Source organism: Cystoisospora suis (genome assembly GCF_002600585.1).
Source record: "Cystoisospora suis strain Wien I chromosome Unknown contig_3418, whole genome shotgun sequence".
NCBI lineage: Eukaryota > Apicomplexa > Conoidasida > Eucoccidiorida > Sarcocystidae > Cystoisospora > Cystoisospora suis.
In genome coordinates this window covers 1-19,498 of record NW_027156213.1, presented here as the reverse complement: position 1 = coordinate 19,498, position 19,498 = coordinate 1, and the positions used below count along the sequence as shown (strand labels likewise).

At 42.9% G+C, this 19,498-nt stretch overlaps 2 protein-coding genes across 2 annotated transcripts; one reads left to right on the top strand and one right to left on the bottom strand.

Moving 5' to 3' along the window:
- Positions 1–1,216: 1,216 nt before the first annotated feature.
- CSUI_006676 (uncharacterized protein) lies at positions 1,217–15,040 on the top strand. Its single transcript, XM_068066830.1, has 8 exons — positions 1,217–4,420; positions 5,208–5,426; positions 6,622–8,138; positions 8,880–8,937; positions 9,536–9,607; positions 10,514–10,575; positions 11,298–11,396; positions 11,987–15,040. The coding sequence occupies exons 1-8, from the start codon at positions 2,167–2,169 to the stop codon at positions 13,874–13,876; spliced, it is 6,171 nt and encodes a 2,056-aa protein (XP_067921192.1). The 5' UTR covers positions 1,217–2,166; the 3' UTR covers positions 13,877–15,040.
- Positions 15,041–16,226: 1,186 nt separating this feature from the next.
- Positions 16,227–19,497, bottom strand: CSUI_006675 (ribosomal protein l15). The gene is made up of 3 exons (XM_068066829.1): positions 19,336–19,497; positions 18,018–18,171; positions 16,227–16,864 (listed from the first exon to the last, which is right to left on the bottom strand). The coding sequence occupies exons 2-3, from the start codon at positions 18,151–18,153 to the stop codon at positions 16,692–16,694; spliced, it is 309 nt and encodes a 102-aa protein (XP_067921191.1). The 5' UTR covers positions 18,154–18,171; positions 19,336–19,497; the 3' UTR covers positions 16,227–16,691.
- Between the last annotated feature and the right edge of the window lies 1 nt (position 19,498).

Genomic DNA, 19,498 nt, shown 5'->3' with positions numbered 1-19,498 from the left:
TCCGGAGGTTCAGACGTCTTTAGAGAAGAAACGTTCTCTTTCTCCATCTGTCTTCTTTCAATCATATCGACGATCTTCTCTGTTGAGGACATCGTGAAAGAGAAGGACCTGTCTTCACGTATCTCTTGACTGTGTTGATGAGGAGAGAAAGACGGCAAAAACGTATTCGACGACCTCTATCTCTCTCTCTCGCTTTATGTTTAATATACATATATACATATATATATATATATATATACCGAGAGAGATGGAGTACCTGAATATGAATACTACATACTAGTGGGAGACGTCGTTACTCATCATAGCAGCGATCACTCATGCTGACGCCTCCTCAACAGACTCTCTTCACAGGCACTGCTCTATCCAGATGTGTAGAGGGTGAAGATGCATGTGATAGGAGAAAGGGCGTCCGAGTGTCCCGACTAGACGGCTTGTGTCTTCTAGAATTACCTCCGCCGAATCTCTAAAGAAGAGACGCACTCCACGCTATCTATACGTGGGTGTACATACACAGGGACCTTCAGATATACAGTGACATATAGACTCGTGCATGCAGATTCATACATACACACACCTACCTAGAGATGTACATGTTTTCTTACGACGCAGCTGACGTTCCCGACACCTAGCCTGTCTCTCCATATTCCTGGTCATCCATTACCTAGAGGACTCATCTCTCTATCAGAACGTATAAAGATTTCTCCTTTTTCTTTCAAGCTTTCTTCAAGTCTACCTCGACACACGTTAGCATGGGATATGCGCCGCCAGCCTGCTCTATGCCTACGCACATACAGACTGTGTGACTACTATATCTTCTCCTTCACGAAGAAGGGGACCCATATCAACTCTCTCTCTCCAAGATAAAGCTCTCTTCTCATGTTGGCGCAGAAGCTAAAGAAGTGCCAAGAGGAGGTGAAGAAGAAAAAGAAGAAAGACTAACACCGCTATCCCTGTCATGGAAGAAGCTGAAGAGCTCTTCTGTCTCGACCTATGAACTCCCTTCATCTTTCTCTTCGAAACACAAGAAAAGATACAAGAGAAAAGAAGAAGAGGGGAAAACAGCACGTGCATGCAGACAGACCATCCATCTCCTCCTGCAATCCTACTAGTCGTCGTAGTTGTTTTGTCTCTCGCTGGACGACCTAGAGCAGGCGTGTCGGTTGAAGCGTACGTACAGCAGCATCAGCCGCACACGAGCCTTTGACTGAGATAGAGACAGAGAGATGGCAAGAATAAGAGAAAGTTGAAAGAGACAAGAAAACAGCTGAAAAGAGAAAACATACGACTTCTTTTAGAGAAGATTGTTAGGTAGGGAGCATTGGGACTTCATTTCTTTCATCTAGAGACTTCAAAGCTCCATCCTTTCTCAATGTGTGTCTGTGAGGCTTCTCTCATCCCTTAACTGACTTTCTTGCTGGAGAGTCCCTTGCGTAGAGATCGATGGTCGCGAAGGATAAACAGACGACGTCATCTTTCCCGGCTCACTTTGTCATTTGAGTCAGGTGTACGTACACTCGAAGAAATAACTAGATGCGGATTGACGCTTTCTTCACAAGTCCCGTTGGCTTTTTTCTTTTCAACTTGTTTCTGTTTCTCTTAGCACGCTTTTCGATTTCGAGACATCTGTCTCTCTATCTACGTGATTAAATGGATCATCGGGGTAGATGGGAGATAAATATGTAGAACCTCCTCCCTTTCTCTCTTTCTTCAGTCGCCGCAGGAGGGACTCCAACAACTTTTAGATCGAAGAATAACGATCTTATCTTCCTTTTCTTCACTTCTGAAAGCGATTCCTTTCTTTATGAGGTCTTTCTCCTATTGCCTTTCTATTTTTCTTTCTCCGTTCTTTCTCTTTTCTTTCTCATCTCCGTAAACAGAGAGATCTTTCTTCATGATGAGAACAGGTGTACATACACCCCAGGTCCATCTTTCATGCAGTCTATTCCTCCTTCGTCGGTTAGTTCTCTATCATCATGTTACTCTATTCTATCGTCTTCTTTCTTTCCTCCTCCTCCTCTTCTTTTTCTTCTGCTTCTTCTTCTCCTCAAGACTTCACTGAAGAGAAACACGTCTTTACTTCTGTGCAAAAGAGATAAGCAAGAGAGCATGAGCTGACAGGTCTCTCTTTCTCTCTCTTTCTCTTTCGCTCTTTTTCCCTCCTCTATCATGGAGTCCCCTTCCTTCACTCCAAGGCAAATACCTCTCTTGCCTTCGTCATCTTCATCCCCGGCACCAGGAGGTGGGGGGACAGGAGGTTGTGGTGTACATACACCTGAACCCCGCGGAGATCCATGCTGTCATTCTTCCGATAGTAAGAAGATGAAGACATCTCCTCCCTCCTCATCATCCTCATCTTTGGCTTCATACTTCTCCTCTCTTTGCCATGTCGAAATCTCTTACGAACTTGTCTTATTTCCTCTTCCTTCTTCTACAGATGAAGCTCTTCAGAAAAGACAGTCAAAGCTCGATACTTTTCTCTCGACTACTACTAGTAGTAAAGAAACTTGTACAAAGCAAGGAGGAGATGGTAATTCTCTATCACCCACGACAGCGTCTGCCTCTCTTCAAGGTGTTAACCAGTCTGCACCTCGTGGTGTCCCTTCTGAAAGGAAAGATGATCTTCCTTTTCTTCCTCCCTCTTCCAACTCTTCTTCTTCTTCCTCCTCTTCACAGGCCTCTAAGTCAGACTCTTGTAGCAATCCCAAGACAACTTTACCTACAGATCTAGGACCCTCAGATTTCCGCTCCTCAGTCCTAGCTCCTTCTTCTTCTTCTTGTAAGCCCGCACACCCCGTAGTGGATTCCGCTCTATTGCCGATCTACGGAGGTGCGCTTCATCCTTATACACGGACTTACGACCCCGCTACAAGCCAGTATCTTCTCGGAGTCAATGAAGAGATCTCTACATCTGTTGAGCTCTCTATCAATACAAGAAGACGACTCGCGTCAACTCCTCGCGCGAATAGCAGTGAGAGGCCTACACCGTCCAGTCTCTCCTTCACATCTCCTTCTTCTTCTTCTACAGGAAAGAAAGGAGATCCAACTACTACTACTTCTATGTTCCCCTCTCTGCGAGTTCTATTACCTTCTACATCTATGGGCGGGGGAGAGGAAGAAGACGAAGAAAAGAACAACAAGAAGAATGAGAAGTTGGCTGGCTCTGATCTTCTTCAACGAGAAGAAGGGAACTATCTGGAAGGGGGAGTGCGTAGTTCTCCTTATTCTTCTTCATCCTCGTCGTTGGCTATGACACAAGAAGAAGACAAAAAAGCTAGGAGATGTCGAGAAAAGAGCCGAGAAGAAATGTATAGGAAAGAGACAAAGGTCTGCGGGGAGGTGTTTCTAGGGAGAAAGAAACGCAGTCTAATTCGATTGAAGAATCAAGCTGTAAGTGGAGTTCATTGTCATATCTCCTGGTGTATAGACACCTCAAAGCTTCTTCAGTTAACTGAACTTCTCATCCAGACAACCCCTTCTTTCTTCTCACCTTCTTCATCTCCACCTCCTTTTCTTCTTCATAAACATCGACTTCTCTTTCCTCTCTCTTCTTCTCAAATCTCTCCTTCTTCTTCTTCTTTCTCCCAGAGCGATGAAGTCTCTCCCTCTCATCATGCTTCTGTGAAATCTCGAATATTAACTCCTTCTTCTTCTTCTCTTCCCGTCCATGACAATAGTACCGAAGAAAGAAAGCGCTCTTCCTCTTCTTATCCTTTCCGCTTTCGTCTTCCTTCACAGAGATCAGGCTCTCTTCTCTACATCGATGCCGAAGACGTCGAACTCTTTTCCTCCTCTCTAGATAGGGCTACCTCTCTTCAATCTAGCAAAGAACGGAAAGATGAAGAAGACGAAAGAAGATCTTTCTTAGTCTCTTCCTTCTCACGGCCCGGTTTAACAGATGTGCTTACACGCACCTCTTTAAGAAATCGCCTTCTTCTCTTTTCAAAGTATACCAAGGAGACACACCATAGCCAAGGGGGAGACGAAGAAGAAGAAGATAAGGAGATAGACACCACTCATACACATGAAGAAGAAGAAGAAAGAGAAGAGAAGAAGAAGATGATACTGAAGAAGAATCGAACAGAGAATAGAGGAGATCCAGCCATCTCTCCTCATCCTAGCATGAATGGAGATACGTCTCTTCTTCATTCCCAAGAAAACGAAGAAAAGGACACCCGTGGAAAAGATCCGCATAAGACCGCTTTTCCAGATTCTCTACAAGACCTCACTCCTGATATTTCTCTTCTTCTTTCTCCTTCTTCTTCTTCTCTTCAATCTAGTCAGAAGGAAGGACAATGCGGAGCTGTGCACCTCTCAGTTAAAGATGTATCGACAAATGGCAGTTGGATAGCGAAGAGAAAGCTAGCAAATGCCAAGACTTCTCTATGGCCTTCCAGTGCGGTTCTCGCTCTTAGTAAATCCTGTAAGCTCTCCATAGGTCTCTCTCCTTATACATAGAGACACTGCATCTCTACAGAGATATCGAGTGCATACATGTAGATGCGCATATAAAGATATATGCAGGCATACATATATATTGACATACATACAGATGCGTACATGTACATATAAACATGTCCGTACATATCTATACATACAAATACGTACATGCATCTGTGCAGTCGTGCTCTTGTCTCTATCCTTCCGATACTGCAGTGAGTCTAGGTCTAGCTTTGTGTCTCTAGATCTCCTCTTGATGTGCCTCTGAATGCCCGTGTCATGGAGCTTCGAGGATGCTTCCTCTTTTTATGGACGGGAGACGTTCTTCCTACTTATTCTTCTCAGTGTTCTATCATTTTTTCTCTCTTCGACACATGGAAAGAAAGAAAGAAAGAAAGTCTTCTTCTTTTGTATTTATCTTTGTTTTGTATAAGATATGTCTCACATAGCCCCTCTTTCAACTGCCTACCTGCACTTCTTTTCTTGTTTCTCTCCTCCTCCTCCTCCTTTTGTCTCTTCTCTTCTTCTCCTCCCGGTCTCTCTTCTGCTTCTCCGTCGCGCTCGTTTTCCTCTACTTCTCCTCGTTCTTTTAGAATTCTTCTGTGAACTTCTCTTCTTCCTTTTTTCTCTTGGCTTTCTTGGAGTCTCTGTCTCTTTCTCGTCGTCGTTATCGATATAGGAGAACCCTTCATGTATACCCAGTGGAGACACATTGAATCTGAGGTGTATATACACCTGGAAAATGGAGGGTATGGATGATACTTGTGCAGATTCGTCAACCGACCCTCCTGTCGCTGCTTTCCGGTGGGCTTTGGCTGTGAGGTGGAGAGTTATGAACGAAAGAAGCGACGAACACGTAGACGAAGAGGAGGAAAAGAAGAAGAACGAAACAAGCACCGCGGGCGAGAAGGCAAATGAAAGATATCATCCATCTCTCTCTCGCGGAGAAGGAGGAGTCAAGATCCTACCTGAAAGGGAAGACGATAAAGGTGAGGGGCGGTGGGCAGCGCGTGTTCCGCGATTCTCTTTTTTCTCGTTCTTCGTTTTCTTCGGGTGTACGTACACCTCAGACCTCGTCTCAAATTCTGAACGATCACTCTGAAGGAATAAGAATTCCCTCGTACCGTTCTTCATCTGAGAGTGCAAGGGATGTCTGTGTGTGTCTTCTAGGTGTTTCTTCTTCATCTTGATCTTCTCCTGGCTGTATGAGTGTCTATACAGCAAGAGAACACTTGGTAGAAAAGCAGACGTGCATCTTCTTGTTTCGTCGTCTTCTTTTCGCTGTGATCTCTGCGAACTTCTGGGACCCCTGCGTAACTACACACATGTCTTTCTCTATCTGTGCATATCTCCCTCGCTATATCTTTCTCTTGCCTTCTCTCTCTCTTTACATCTATAAATATTTGTATATATATACATACGTATATATGCGTACACGTGTAGATGACTAGTTAAGAAAGCATAAGCATGGAAAGCTGACGACGCAGTCTCTCTGTCTGTCTATACGAGGTGTCTTCTTCTTCGACATACAAAGAGGTACCGGTATAGGAGCCATGGAACACATGATAGATCTAAATCTTTTTCCGTTGGATCTACATATAGACACCTACTTACGTGCCTAAATGTGACTGTGGCTCTCTCTATGCTGGCTGTGTATAGATAATGCTACAGAATGGATTCTTCTTCTCCTTTTGATAAAGTTCTTCTCATTCATCTCTCCTCTAATGATCAGTCGTTTCTCGGAAAGAGAGAGAAGAACCTTTCACGCTTATGCACCTATCATGACACACTTATATCTATCTTCACTGTATTTATCTAGCTCTGGTCTATCTTTCTTTCATCTCTCTCTCCTTAATTTATCTGTCTAAAAGCACTTGAATTCTCCGATTTGTGTGTGTGTGTAGGTGAGTGAAGATTGTACTTTCCTTGTTCATGCATTCATGGATTGGGCTTGGGGTGTATATACACCCGATGTCTGTCTTCTATGATGATGTATCTATAGTAATACTCTACACAAGTCCGCACCCCACGTAGGCGTAATAGAAGGACAACTCTCTTGTTGCTTTCTTATCTGTTTCTTTCTTTCTTTCTCTCCTTCCTTTTCCTCGTTCAAATGTACCTCTGTCTCTCTAATTATGTACATATATATACAGAAGAGCTTTCACGTCTTCCGTCTGTGTATAGGCACACTAGAAGAAGAAGGCCAAAGGGACTGCAAGGAGGTTTCTTCTTCTTCTTCTCAGGAACTTCTTGATCTTCCCTTGACAAGCTTTCCTTCTCATGAGACGTCGAGTGTGATGGATCCCTCGAAAGCATCGACGATTGTTCCTTCGAAGCCACAAACGTCGATGCATTCCTCTCATCATCGTCCTCACGAAACTCCCGAGGGGGGAGAACAAGGCGAAGAAGAAAAGGAGAATAAGAGAAACGATGTGAATGCTCTTCAGCCCAGCAACCACACGCCCTCTCCTATGAATCTTTCTCGGCAGGCTAGGTCTCCACGTGAAGAAGAAGAAAGTGAGAGAGAAAGTGAAAGAAGGATCCCTTCAACGAGTAAATTGCTATCGTGTACAGAGGGCGGAGTGAACAAGAGGGACACAGTAGGAGAAGAAGAAGAACGAAGAGCGAAGGTCATGAAAGAACATGAAGAAATCTCCAGTCAAGCAGAAGAGAGGAGAAAGACAGAAAGCAGAAATGAAGAGAGAAAGGAAGCAGCCGAAGAAGATAAGAAGAGCGAGAAGTCTTTTCAATTCGAAGATACGGACAAGCAGAAATCTCAACAGCAGAGAAATCAAAAAGAAGAAGAAGGGGAAACCGGAGTGTACAGACAGAGAAGAGGCAACTCTCCTGATGTAGCTTCTTCTTGTCTGTCATCTAGCGAGAGGAATGCGTCTCGGGAAGAAAGACATGTGGAAAGACAGCAGCTTGGTCCGAGTAGCCATCAGAAGGGCGATGAGTCCAGTCTCTCTTTCTCTTCTTCTTCTTTTGCTTCCTCATCTACAGTCATGGAAAGACAAGGAGAGCTCTTCTCAACACGAAGTCGAGAGGATAGAGAGAAAGAAAAAGAGGAAGACGATGGATCGATAAGAAAGAGAGAACGAAGGCAAGACGGTGAGAACAGATGCATAAGAGAAAAAGAAAAAGAAGAGCAGAATACAAAAAGAATGAAGGCTTCAACTCTTAATGAAGATAGTAGGCCTTCTGTCGGAGACTCTTCTACAGCAGCGTCTTCCTTCTCATCTACCACGTCTTCTTCTTCTTCTTCTCTTTCTCGGGTATCATCTGAAGAAAACGAGGCTCGAAGAAGTGTCGACGGACTTATCAGCAGGCCCAAGGGAGTAGGGAGGGAAGCAGGAGACCAAAGAAAAGAAGCAGAAGATGATGAAGAAGAAGAAGTAGAGAGAAAGAACGGAAGAACCTGCGATACTTCCGACACAACAAGAAGAAGAAGCTTAGAGAGGGGGTCTCACAATTTTCCGGCGGGCTCTCTCCCCTTAACTCCTTCGTCCGCGTCAGAAGGAGGACCTAGAAATCCTCCCCATCTGCAACACCTTCGGCAAACAGTAGGAGGGGGAGGAGGCAGTGGACGTTTAGCTCAGCAGTTGAAGAAGATAATGGAAGAGAAGAGATCTCTCGAAGACGAAGTCCAGCAGCTCCTACTTGAAAATGAAGAGTTAAGATTTCTACACCAAGTCAAACAGGTACGACTGGCTGGGGCTTCCTAGTCTTCTACAAGAAATCTCATAAAGAAGAAGAAGAAAAAAAAGTAGAAGAGATTCCAGATTTCTTCATACTTAGTCACGATGCCCGCTCTTCCTCTTCTTCTCTCAGGTCCTCTGGGATAATAGACGTGGAGACAGTCTAGCTATCCTCCTATTTCTTATCAATGCAGCCCTCTAGTATTTTGATCTTCAGATCTTCTTCAGTTCAGCTATCTATTTATCTATCTTTATCTATCTCTCTAGGTCTCTTCAGTCCATCTGCGTACTGAGGTACCGCTATTCCTCTTTCTGTCGACCCACCCCCCTCTTCATCCACGCGTATGCGTGGACGCAGCAAACGATCTTCCCATAAGCTATCTATCTATCTTTAATCTATCTATCTATCTACCTACCCCTCTTTAGTTCTGTCGCAATCTTACTATCCGTAATCTACCTAGCCAGCTATCTTCAATGTATCTGTTTAGCTGTCTGTCTGCAATCTATATCTGTCTACCCATCTATCTATGTTCTATCAATCTCTCTAGGTCTTCTCAATCTGTCTGCAATATCCATTCAATCTCTTTTTAATGTATATATCTCGGGGTAACTTAACTAGGAGGTTGGCTTTCCTTCCTTCCCTCCTTCATCCTAAGCCCGATTGGTCTAGACGAGCAAGACGAAGAAACCTCTTCTACTTTCACCGTTCTTTCTTTCTTTCTCTCTCATTTTTTTTCACATTAGGAAGAGGAGAGCTTGGCTCTAGAGAGGATGAAGGAACAGCAGGAAAAAGATCTTAAAGGTGAGCTAACAGGGTGGAAGACCGAGGAATCGACGTACGCACCTGGAGAGCTACATAGCGTAGATAAAGATAGCCACCCCCTCTTTCATGAAGATCAATCCGTCTACATACATCCATGTACATATGTATGTAGGCATAAAGATATATGTATATGTATATAGGCATATAGGTATAGGTATATGTATTTAGGCTTATAGGTATATGGGTACATGTATTTGCATATAGACTCACAGATATATGTGTATGTATATAGGCATATAGGTATATGTATATATATATATATGTGTGGAGAAAGAGAAAGGATGTGAAGCTAGGAGAAAGGAGGCAAGTTGTACTGATACGTGCCACTATCTCCTAGATAGCTAAAGCCATAAGTCCACACATATATGAACAGATAGATTGACTAAGAATATATAGATAGTTTAACGATAGATTATAGATAGATAGATAGATAGGTGAAGATAGATAAACTAAAGATAGATAGATGGGATGTGCGCTGTGTGAGAGGGGGGGGAGCGCATGTGGGTGTGGTAAGTGCATGTCTCCTTCTCCTCTTTTCTTTTTCTTTCCTGTCCTTTTGCCCCTTGTGTGTCTTTAGAAGCACGCCAGATGATCGAAGGCTTAGAGAAGGAAGTCGCTGAGTTGGCTAGGAAAGAAAGAAAACTTCAAGGTAAGGAAACAAAGCACTATCTATCTATATATATATATCTCTCTCTGGATGTTCTCTAATAGAAGATCAAGAGAGAGGGAAGGGAGGATGGGAGGGAGAACAAGAGGGCTGCTCTAGAGGATGACCTTGATCGAAGAGGAAGGCTGTGATGGTGAGGGGACAAATGAGAAAGAAAGAAAGAAAGAAAGACAGAGATGAAAGAGAGAGAGAGAGAGCGATGTAAGAGGTGGGTGATAGACTGTTCGAATGGATCTTCCTGTCTTTTTTCTATAAGATTTTCCTTCTTGGAGAGAGAGAGAGAGATGAAAAGAATGCCACTCTTGTATGTTTTCTTTCTTCCTGAAGAAGATAGAAAGAGTTTTCTCTCTATTCAAGACTGCCTGCAGAGGACCTCTTGGCCTTTCATTACCCCGCGTCTCCTCTGTGCCTCTCACATTCTCTCCTACTATGTCAACTCTCTCTGCTTCGTTCTCTTCCAGAGACAGACTGAGACAGAGTGATGATGGCTAGATAGAGAGATAGATTGAAGATATATAGATAGATAGATAGATCAGAGATAGGTAGATAAAGGTAGAGATGTGTATGCATTGACTGCGTTCATCTTTTAAGATAGAGAGAAGAGATAAAGAAAGCATGAAAGAAAGAAGTCGAGAGGAGGAGGGCGAGAAGAGATGCGAGTGATGAACTCATTGAGATAGGCGAGTTGTTTCGAATTTCCGAGAAGACAATTAAAAATGACGACACTCTTACTCCTTCTTCTTCTTTTCCTTCGGGGATTCCCTAGAGATTTCTCACTCTGGGTCTTTGCAAGAGAAGCTTCTCATGTTCTAGATGAAGAGTAGGCAGGCAAGGTGTCTTCTTGGATGTATTGCCTATTCATTTCTGTCTCGTTTGCTTTTCTTTTAGAAGAACGAGTGGAGTATATGAAGACAGCTCAAGAGACAATCGATGCTCTTCAGCATCGAGAGGTAACAAGACAAGGAATAAACCTCTTCCAAGCAAAGTAGCGCTGTCGAGCTAATGCTATCGTGTCTTCGTGTCTTGTACTAGCTAGTCGTCCCCTCTGTCTTTATGTCTCCTAACAAGGGAATCTTGGAATGCTCCGCATACGTACGCCCATCCTTCATATAGCCATGTAGAGAATCCTACATAAGATCACGCGTAGACAGACAGATACATTAAAGATAGATAGATAGATAATCTTATATATGTTTGCCGCATACCCGGGGCGCCTAGTGATATGCACCCCACATGTGCGTGCATACGTCTGTAGAGATTAAATGGAGTTATCTGAAGGCATCCAAATTAGTATCAATAAAGACATATGTGAAGATGCATCGACTTACATAGTTGTACATATAGAAATAGGAACGTGTCTCGGTGTATAGATAGGTATATATCTATATATCTGTCAAACAGAAAGAAGACGATTTTCTCTCTCTAGGTGTCTACATCTTACTATCCTGTTACTTCCTCATACAGGTGACGGGTGAGGTGTATATACACTTCAGATTACAGATGACCCGGTGACGATCTTCTGCATCCTCATCCATTCTTACGAGACAAGCCTTTCTGAGATGTTCTTTGGTTTGAGTATAAACTCGTCTCGTCTCTTTTCTTCCGAAGAAAGAGTGAAAGCTTTTTTCCTTCCTCCCTTTTCCTCTTCTTTTCTTCTTGCTTCTTTTCGCAGTTAGAACTTCAGGTGTCTCTTAGAGAAGCGTGTAGAGAGCGAGACGAGAAGAAGAAGGAAATCTCTTCTCTTCTTCAGACTCTAGAGGAAGAGAGAAAGGTATGTGTATATGTTGCCAGTATGTGTGTATGACGGACAGAGGGAGAGGAAGAAAGTGAGAAAGAAAGGAAAGAAAGAAAGAAAGACTGATCGAAAATATAAGGGGAGAAAGATGACCGTGTCTCTTCTTCAGATTCCTATACCGCCGCCCTCAGTAACCTGCCATTCAAATATATCTGTATATATATATATATATACAAACGTATATGTATGTATCTGTATCTATATATGTATATATGTGTGTGCTTATTATTTAGATTGGCTATGTATGGACTTCACACGCAGGTAAGGAGGAAGGACAGAGGAGGTCTGACATCTGCTTCTTCTTCTTCTCGTACAGTCTCAATCTCATACACACATAAACATATATATATATATATATACATACATATATACATACATACATCTATTCTTATAGTAACGATATAAATAGACTGTGACGATAAAGATAGATAGATAGATAGATAGATTTAGGATAGATAGAGATGTGAAGGCTGTAGGGTGGGTAGGTGTAGTATGTATGTCTGTATATAGGTACGTATGTTCGTGTCTGTATTTTTTCCTTCCATAGGTGTGTGTGTTGTATGTAGGGATTGATAGAGTGCATTTCTTCATTCTGTTCATCTCTCAATTCCCGTCTTCTTCATGCTTTTCCCCCTTTCAAAATTTCTTCCTCTTCCGCATCCTTGTCACTCTCTTCTTCTCCTTCTCTTCCTCTTTCTAAAGAAGGAGAAGAAGACGACGCGTCTCGGCTCCACACAAGTATGATGAGTGAGACTCTTCTTCAGGCTTCAGCAACGAGGGGAGGTGGTATCTCTGCAAGAAAAAGGAAGATAGAAGAACTGAAGTCAAGCAGTCACAACGATAATAGAGAAGAAGAAGAAGATCTTTCTCCTAGAAAGGTTTCTTCTTCTTCCTGTCGACCAGAAGAAAACAAAGAAGAAGGAAGAGGAGGAGGAGAAAAAGAAGAAAGGGAAGGAGAAGAAGAACAACGAGAGGTGAATTCGTCTTCGATGATAGCAGCGATAATGAATGAAGAAGTAGAAGATCACGGCGGCGGCGGTACTCGTAAGTTGCCGAAGAAGAAGAAGATCGAAGAGAAAGAGGAGAAAAGTTCAGAAACGAAAGAGTTTAAAGAAAATGAAGAAGAAGAAGAAAGAGATAAGAAATTTCATCTTGGACGTGATCTACTAGGCGGAGCGACCATCGAGATACACAGCAGGAGTCATTCTCTCGAGAGAGCCGTTCTATCTCGAAAAGAAACAGAGATGAAGGAGAAGAAGAGTGGTGACGTCTCGTCTGTCCTATCTAAGGACGAAGAAGAAAGAAGAAAAGCTCTTCACAAAGAGGATGCCCCTCTAGTCATACAGAGTAGTAGGATCCATCATAAGCACCATGATAAAGACAGCGCAAAGGAGAAGAAGAGCAACAGCGACCGACCACAAACCATGGAGGACTCTCTTCCTCTCCTTTCTTCTTCTTCTGATCTAGATCATATTTCTCCTTCCTCGTATCCTTCTCCCCTGCCTCCTTCTTCTTCTCGTACACCTTGTACACCTTCAGTAGAACATGGAGAGAGAAAGAAGATCCTCAGTCATGAGGATTCCTCTTCCCCTCTTTCTGGAGAAGGCGAACGTTATCAAGCAACTTCCACGACCTTTTCTTCTTCTTGTTGTGTATCGAGAACTGAGAGAGGAGAGAAGTCGACAATGGCTATAGATGAGAAGCCCACAAAGGCCAAGCATCTCTTAGGTCATCGAAGATACCACACAAATCTCAATAGTATCCCTCCTATGGATCTGTACGATAGGGATCAGGCCCCTTCCGGACAGAAGAAAGACTTCTGTTTCTCTTCTTCTTCTTCTTCACCCCCCTCTACCTCTACCAGTCTAGAGAAGAATGTAAGCGACAAGATGCAACTCCTAGATCAGCGTCACTCTCTTCTCCCTTCTGTCTCTTCGTCTTCTGCTTCTGTAGCTCTTTCTTCTTCTTCTTCTGTGGCTTACGAGAAGTTCAGAAAGATCGAAGAAGAAGAGAGAAGAGAGAGAGAGAAGAAGTTCCAGCGTCTCGATAGACAGGATGAACTGATTAAGAAACACAAGATGACGTTGCCGTCTCGAGATCAAGATAAAGAAGAAAAAGAAGAAGAAAGGCAAGCGAGTCGCCGAGAAGAGCAGCGATATAACCACATGCTCTATCAAGACCAAATAGAAGGCAGAGAGCGCTTTCTTCATCTAATGAAAGATAGAAGAGGAGACCTCCAGGGGGGAAGCAGCGAAGGTCTTTCTCACAGTGAGATAAAAGACAGCGATCGTCTCATAACTACCAACAGGAGTCAGAGTCAAACGAAGATTTCTTCTTCTTCCTCTTCTTCTTCTTCTTGTTCAAACCCTGCGTCGTCGTCGTTGTCCTCTGAAAGCAATCAATCCCACCATCAGACTAGTCTCTTGAACGATGATATACTTAGCTTCTTAGAATAAAGAAAGAAACTTCTTCTTCTCTTCCTCTTCTTTTCTCTGCTCTCTCTCTCCTCTGTCTCTTTCTGCCTCATTGCCTCTCCTCTCTGTAGCAGTCCATTCATCCATGTGTATCTGGACTCTCTTTCTCTACGTTGCAAGCGCTGATAGCGACAAAGTTAAGAACGATCTTCTCTTGAGCTTTCTCCTCTTCTTCTTCTCTTCTTCTTGAAGAACGTGACGTCTCTCCACGCTTCTGCTACTGTTGCTGAAAGGGAAGAAACAAGATTTGGCTCAACAAGGAAAAGAAGGAGAAGAAGGAAAGCCACGATGCGGAAGAGAAGAAGAAGGGAGTTTGGAGGGGGGGTATACACACATAGATGTAGGAGGCATGTATGAGACTATATAGGTCCGCGTGTAGAACGTGTCTATGTATGTAGTCTTTCTCTTGAAAGGACAGGTCAACTCCTACGACTACAGGGTTAAAATTTCGTCTGAGAAAGAAGGGATCGGGAAGAGAAGCAGAAGATACCCACCTCATTTCTCTTTCTCCTTCTTTCTCCTCCCTCTTTGTAACCTTGAGAAAGAGGGAGAAGAAGAACAAGAGACTTTAGGGTTGTTTCCTATAGAGGAAGTACGCCTTTTCTTCTTCCTCTTCTTCCGATTCTTGAAATACTCCTTCTTACCGTCCTTACGACATTCCTCCTATGTTTCATCTTTCTTCCTTTCTCTCTTTCGTTCTTTCGTCCTGTTTTGCTTTCGTTTCATTCGATTCTTGAAGTGAGAGAAGAAGATAAGATTAGAGAGAAAGATTTAATGCGGTCAACCTACGAGGCGAAGAGGAGTCGTCGAAGTAGTTACACGGGGTGTGTGTGTCGTGCATACATGTATAAGCATATGCGTACATGCATAGATACATACAGAGGTAGGAGGAGAAGGAGGAGGAGTTGCATGTGGGGTGACGTTTCGAATGTCTCATCGTTCGCATCATTCTGAGGTGTAAAAGGAGAGACCAACAGAAGGGAAACAGAAAACTCACTCTTAACTTCTCTCTTTCTTTCTTTGTCTCTCTTTTTCTTTCTTTCTTGGACTTTCTTTCTTTCTTTCTCTTTTTCTCTTGTTTGATATGTTTCCTTTTGAAGTTTGGGCGAGTGAGAGGGACCTCTGTAGGGAAGAGATTGTCTTGTGTTCTCCAAAAGGAGGAAGTCTCATCATTCAGATCACTCCAACCCTCCATTCGACGATCTCTAAGCATCGATGCTTAGAAGATCTATAGAGGGAGAGAGACAGAGGGACAATCGATTTGGTCTTTGATGAATATCATCATCGACATAACTAGCTAGGAGTCATCCGCCCATGTATCACATCGTATAGACTACGAGAAGGAAGTCCATCTATCTATCTATCTATCCATCTGCGGCTTTATCGGAATAGAAGAAGAAAACAAGAAGAGATTTAGATCCGTAAGAAGACTTCATAGAAGCATGTAAGGTGATGCAGGTTGAAGATAGAGAGAGAGATGGAGGAAAAGAACTTCGAGACAAGATAAGAGCTCTCTCTACCCAAACTTCTTTCTCTAATCGTACACACGAGACTGACTGGAGGGGGGGGTTTGGAGGGCCGAATGCTTGCACCAGCACATGTATCTGCAGCTCTGTCAAGACGCTTGAATGTAGATATTAAAGATGTATACTTATATGTATGCGCGTGTATATGTATGTATGTGTACGAGAAGTGAAGGAAGGACAGTCGAATGGAAATGATACGAGACTAAAACGAATAAGAAGAACCGACCATCTCTACTTGACGTGTGGAATACACAAGATATATATAGATATATATATATATATATAGATATATATAGGTGACGTGGAAATCCAAAGGAACGAAGAGATAAGAGAAGAGAGAGAAGGGCTGAAGTCAGTTGGAGGAGAGAAATGGCAAGCCCATGCCGAGAAACAGAGACCCAAGAGAAGAAGCAAGAAAAGCGAAAGAAGAAGAAGAGAAAGGTCGTCGCGTCGATATCGAAAGTAGTCATAAGACCTCTCAGTTGTTTCTTTCGCATGTATCGCCGGAACGTCATGTTTCATTACTTCTCTCTCTAACGCCTAAATAGCACGAATCTATCTATCTATCTATTTCTCTCTCTCTCTCAATCCTTAGACTGTCGCATGGGTGTGGCAGAGGCTATTTCTATTCTCTCAATCCGAGAAGAAAGCAGAGACAAAGAGAAAGAAGAAAGAAGAGAAAGAACGGTAAGGTACTACAAAAGAGAAAGACAGAATAGCTTTCTTCTACTTAGAAGGTCGTTGCTCGAGCGTATACTTTTCCTCCTCGTCGTCTCCAATTCTGTATTCAAGAAGAGAAGACAAACCCTTCGTCTTTTTCGTCTCTTCTACTCGACAGAAAAGAAACATATGCGGAGGTCATCGTCAGAAGCATGATGGCGTTGACGATCAGAAAAATCCAAGAGGAAGATAGTCACAAAAAGAACAAGAAGAATAGGAAACATGCACACATCTCCCACATCATTGGGGTGTATGTACATACACCTGACTGGTGAAGACAAAGCCCTGATCCGGTTTCTTGTCTTTCTTTCATCTCGGGAGTCAAAATGACTATCTTCATAACGTAAATCATACGTTTTCAAAGAAAGAAGAAAGACTCCAGAGACATAGAAATCTTCCAGCGTCTCAAGATAGATACTCCTAACTCAATCGACTAATTGACGAGAACGGAAGCATCTCTCTCCTTAAGCTTTCTTTCTCGCTCAGCAGGCTGACGAAGGAAAAAGAAGACGCCGATGATGGTTTGTTTTCATTGAAGCGTGTGTAGCAGTCTATCGAGGACTCTTCTTCTTCTCCTCCTCCTCCTTCTTTCCTCTCTGATGCTGTTGATCTTCCTCGAGATCTGCAGCTAGCGTTTCACGAAGTCGATACTGCTTCAAAAGTCGATCTTGTAGATCGTCGATACTCTCACGTACTGCCTCGGGTCTCTTATCGACACCTTCCCCTGCAAGCAGCAAAGGGAGAGAATAGGGAAAAATCTCCGAGAGAAGAAATGCAAGGGGAGACTGTCTCCAGGAAAACGACGTAGGCAAAACAGCCACCTTTCCTACAGTCACGGAAAGCTCTCTCTCTATGTATATATATCTATATCTATATATATGATGTGTATCTACGGCAGACCGACGTGGGCGACGAAGCTACAGAAAAATAGAGACTGATATCTAGACAGACAGACCCGTACAGGTATACACTATTGATCCATTTAAAGCTATCACGTCTACACCCTAGATATATAGAGAGAGATAGATAGAGATGAAGAGAGAGATCGGTAAAGACATGTCCTATGTATGCAGACGTCCTGTAGTACATGGATGAGAAGCTTTTAGAGAGGGCGAGCAACAGAAGCATTCCAATACTGCAGTCGAAGAGTCACAGTGTGCCTAGGCAAGAGGCCTTAGTATGTAGGCGTACACAGATAGATACCTGTATAAATACATAGGTAGATATGTGCATAGATAGATGGGTGTACGCATAGGTAGAGAGACATATGTATAGATAGACAGATGTATGTCTGTACAGATAAATAGATAGATAGATAGATGTGTGTGCTCGTCTATGATGAGTTGTGAGGCTTAGGCTTGTATGGTAAAATATGAGAACCCCCCGCTACATGATCCTTTTTATCTTGTTCATTCACTTCTCTTCTTCTTTTGACTTCATCCCCACCATCACATACACCACGACGAATCCACTCATCTACGTTTTTCCGCGATATCATACATATATATATGCACACATGTACAGCATACATATATATATATATATATACATATATAAAGTCTATATGGCTTCATATACTACGAAATCAGGAATGTCTAGATATATATATATATACATATCTACCTTGATCATTGTCTACGTCTACTTGTGCATAGATACACGTGCATAGTCACTACACATAGAGAAGAGGTGTCTATATATCTGTGAATCTGTACACAGTAGAAGAGGAAGAAGGAGGAGACTCGAGTGGGTATGTTCATACGATTGCTTATATACAGCGTGCTCTACTTTTCCACAAAACCGTCGAGATAAGACTTCTGTCGTTGAAGTGTCTTCAGAACATGAACGATCATAAAATGTCTGTCTCTTCAACATACCTCTAGCTATGCGTGCCTCTGCATCGAATTCAGCTAGCTGAGTTTTGAGGTGCTTCTCTTCTTCGATCAGCCACAGGGGCTTGATATACTTCACAATACACCCGCGCGCTCTCATCTTCTCTAGGTAGTGCAGCATCTCGAGATTCGGCCGCGCCTACAAAGACGAAAGAGAAGAAGAAGAAGAATGTGAAAAAGATGAATGAATGATCGAATGAATGAATGAGAGAGAGAGAGGAAGAATCACCAAGGTCAAAACAGGAGAGAATGGAGACGAGAACGTCAATCGCAGATCTCAAGAAAGAAAGAAAGAAAGTCGGGTTTGTTTTATTTCTATCTCTATGGACTTCCTGGTGGATTTGGCTTGAGGAGATTTCTATGCTTTTCTCTCTATTGTGACGACGGAGAAGTATTCTTACGAAGACTCGGAATGTCGCAGCATCATCATCATCATCACGACGGGCGGCAGTTCGTGTCCTCTTCAGGTGTATGTACACCTAACTATCGCTCCCCCTACCTACGCGATCATGAAGACTTTTCATTCTTCTTCTCCTTAATCTTGAAGTCAAATACATATCAAGAATTCTCTAGGTAATGAAAGAGGTCATTTTGCTCTGACGCTCTGCATGCAGCTACGTAGAATCCTGGTATCTCCTTACAAAGAAACGTCTCCTTACCCCTCCGTCTCTCGCCATTCGCACATATAACTATACATATACATACACGTATATCTATACATATCTAAATACATACAGGTATATATATATATATCTATATGTACCCTGTACGGGTGCTGAGAGGAGAGGTGACCGACTGAGGAAGACAACACGGTAAGAGAGCAAGTTGACAGTTCCACAGGGAAAGTGTATTTCTTCTTTTCTTTCTTTTCTTTCGATTTCTTAGGATGAACTGCACAGCGTCGATCTCAGACCGTAGGCACGCTGTATTTGATTTACATACACACTGCATGTAGCATTCCTCTAGGCATAGATGATTCGCACTATATGCGGAAAGCAGAGATCATCCACAGATAGTCCTATACATATACATCCGTTGTGTAGACACCTGTATAGACATCTACGTACACACAATAGATGTGTATGTCTACATAAGGATGGGTAATGATACGTTTCTTTCTTTCCTTTCATGGAATAATGAGAATCCCTTCACAGGAGATTTCTATACACTGCAAGCTCCTTTCTTAACGCGAGCAAACGACAGGACGCATACAAGAGATATCCGTCTATCTATCTGTCTATCTTGTATATCCAGCGAAAAGGAAGATAGAATTACGAAGAAGAAGAAGAAAAGGAAGACATACAGTTCGAGGAAGGACTTCGAACTTATAGGGTTTGACGTGAGCTCTCAAATTCAATCGATTTCGATAGACAATGATGACTTCTCCTCCGACACGTCGGATAGCATCGATGGACGATTGGTCCGCTCCCGACACTTCGATGCTAATCTTGTAAGGAAAAGGATAG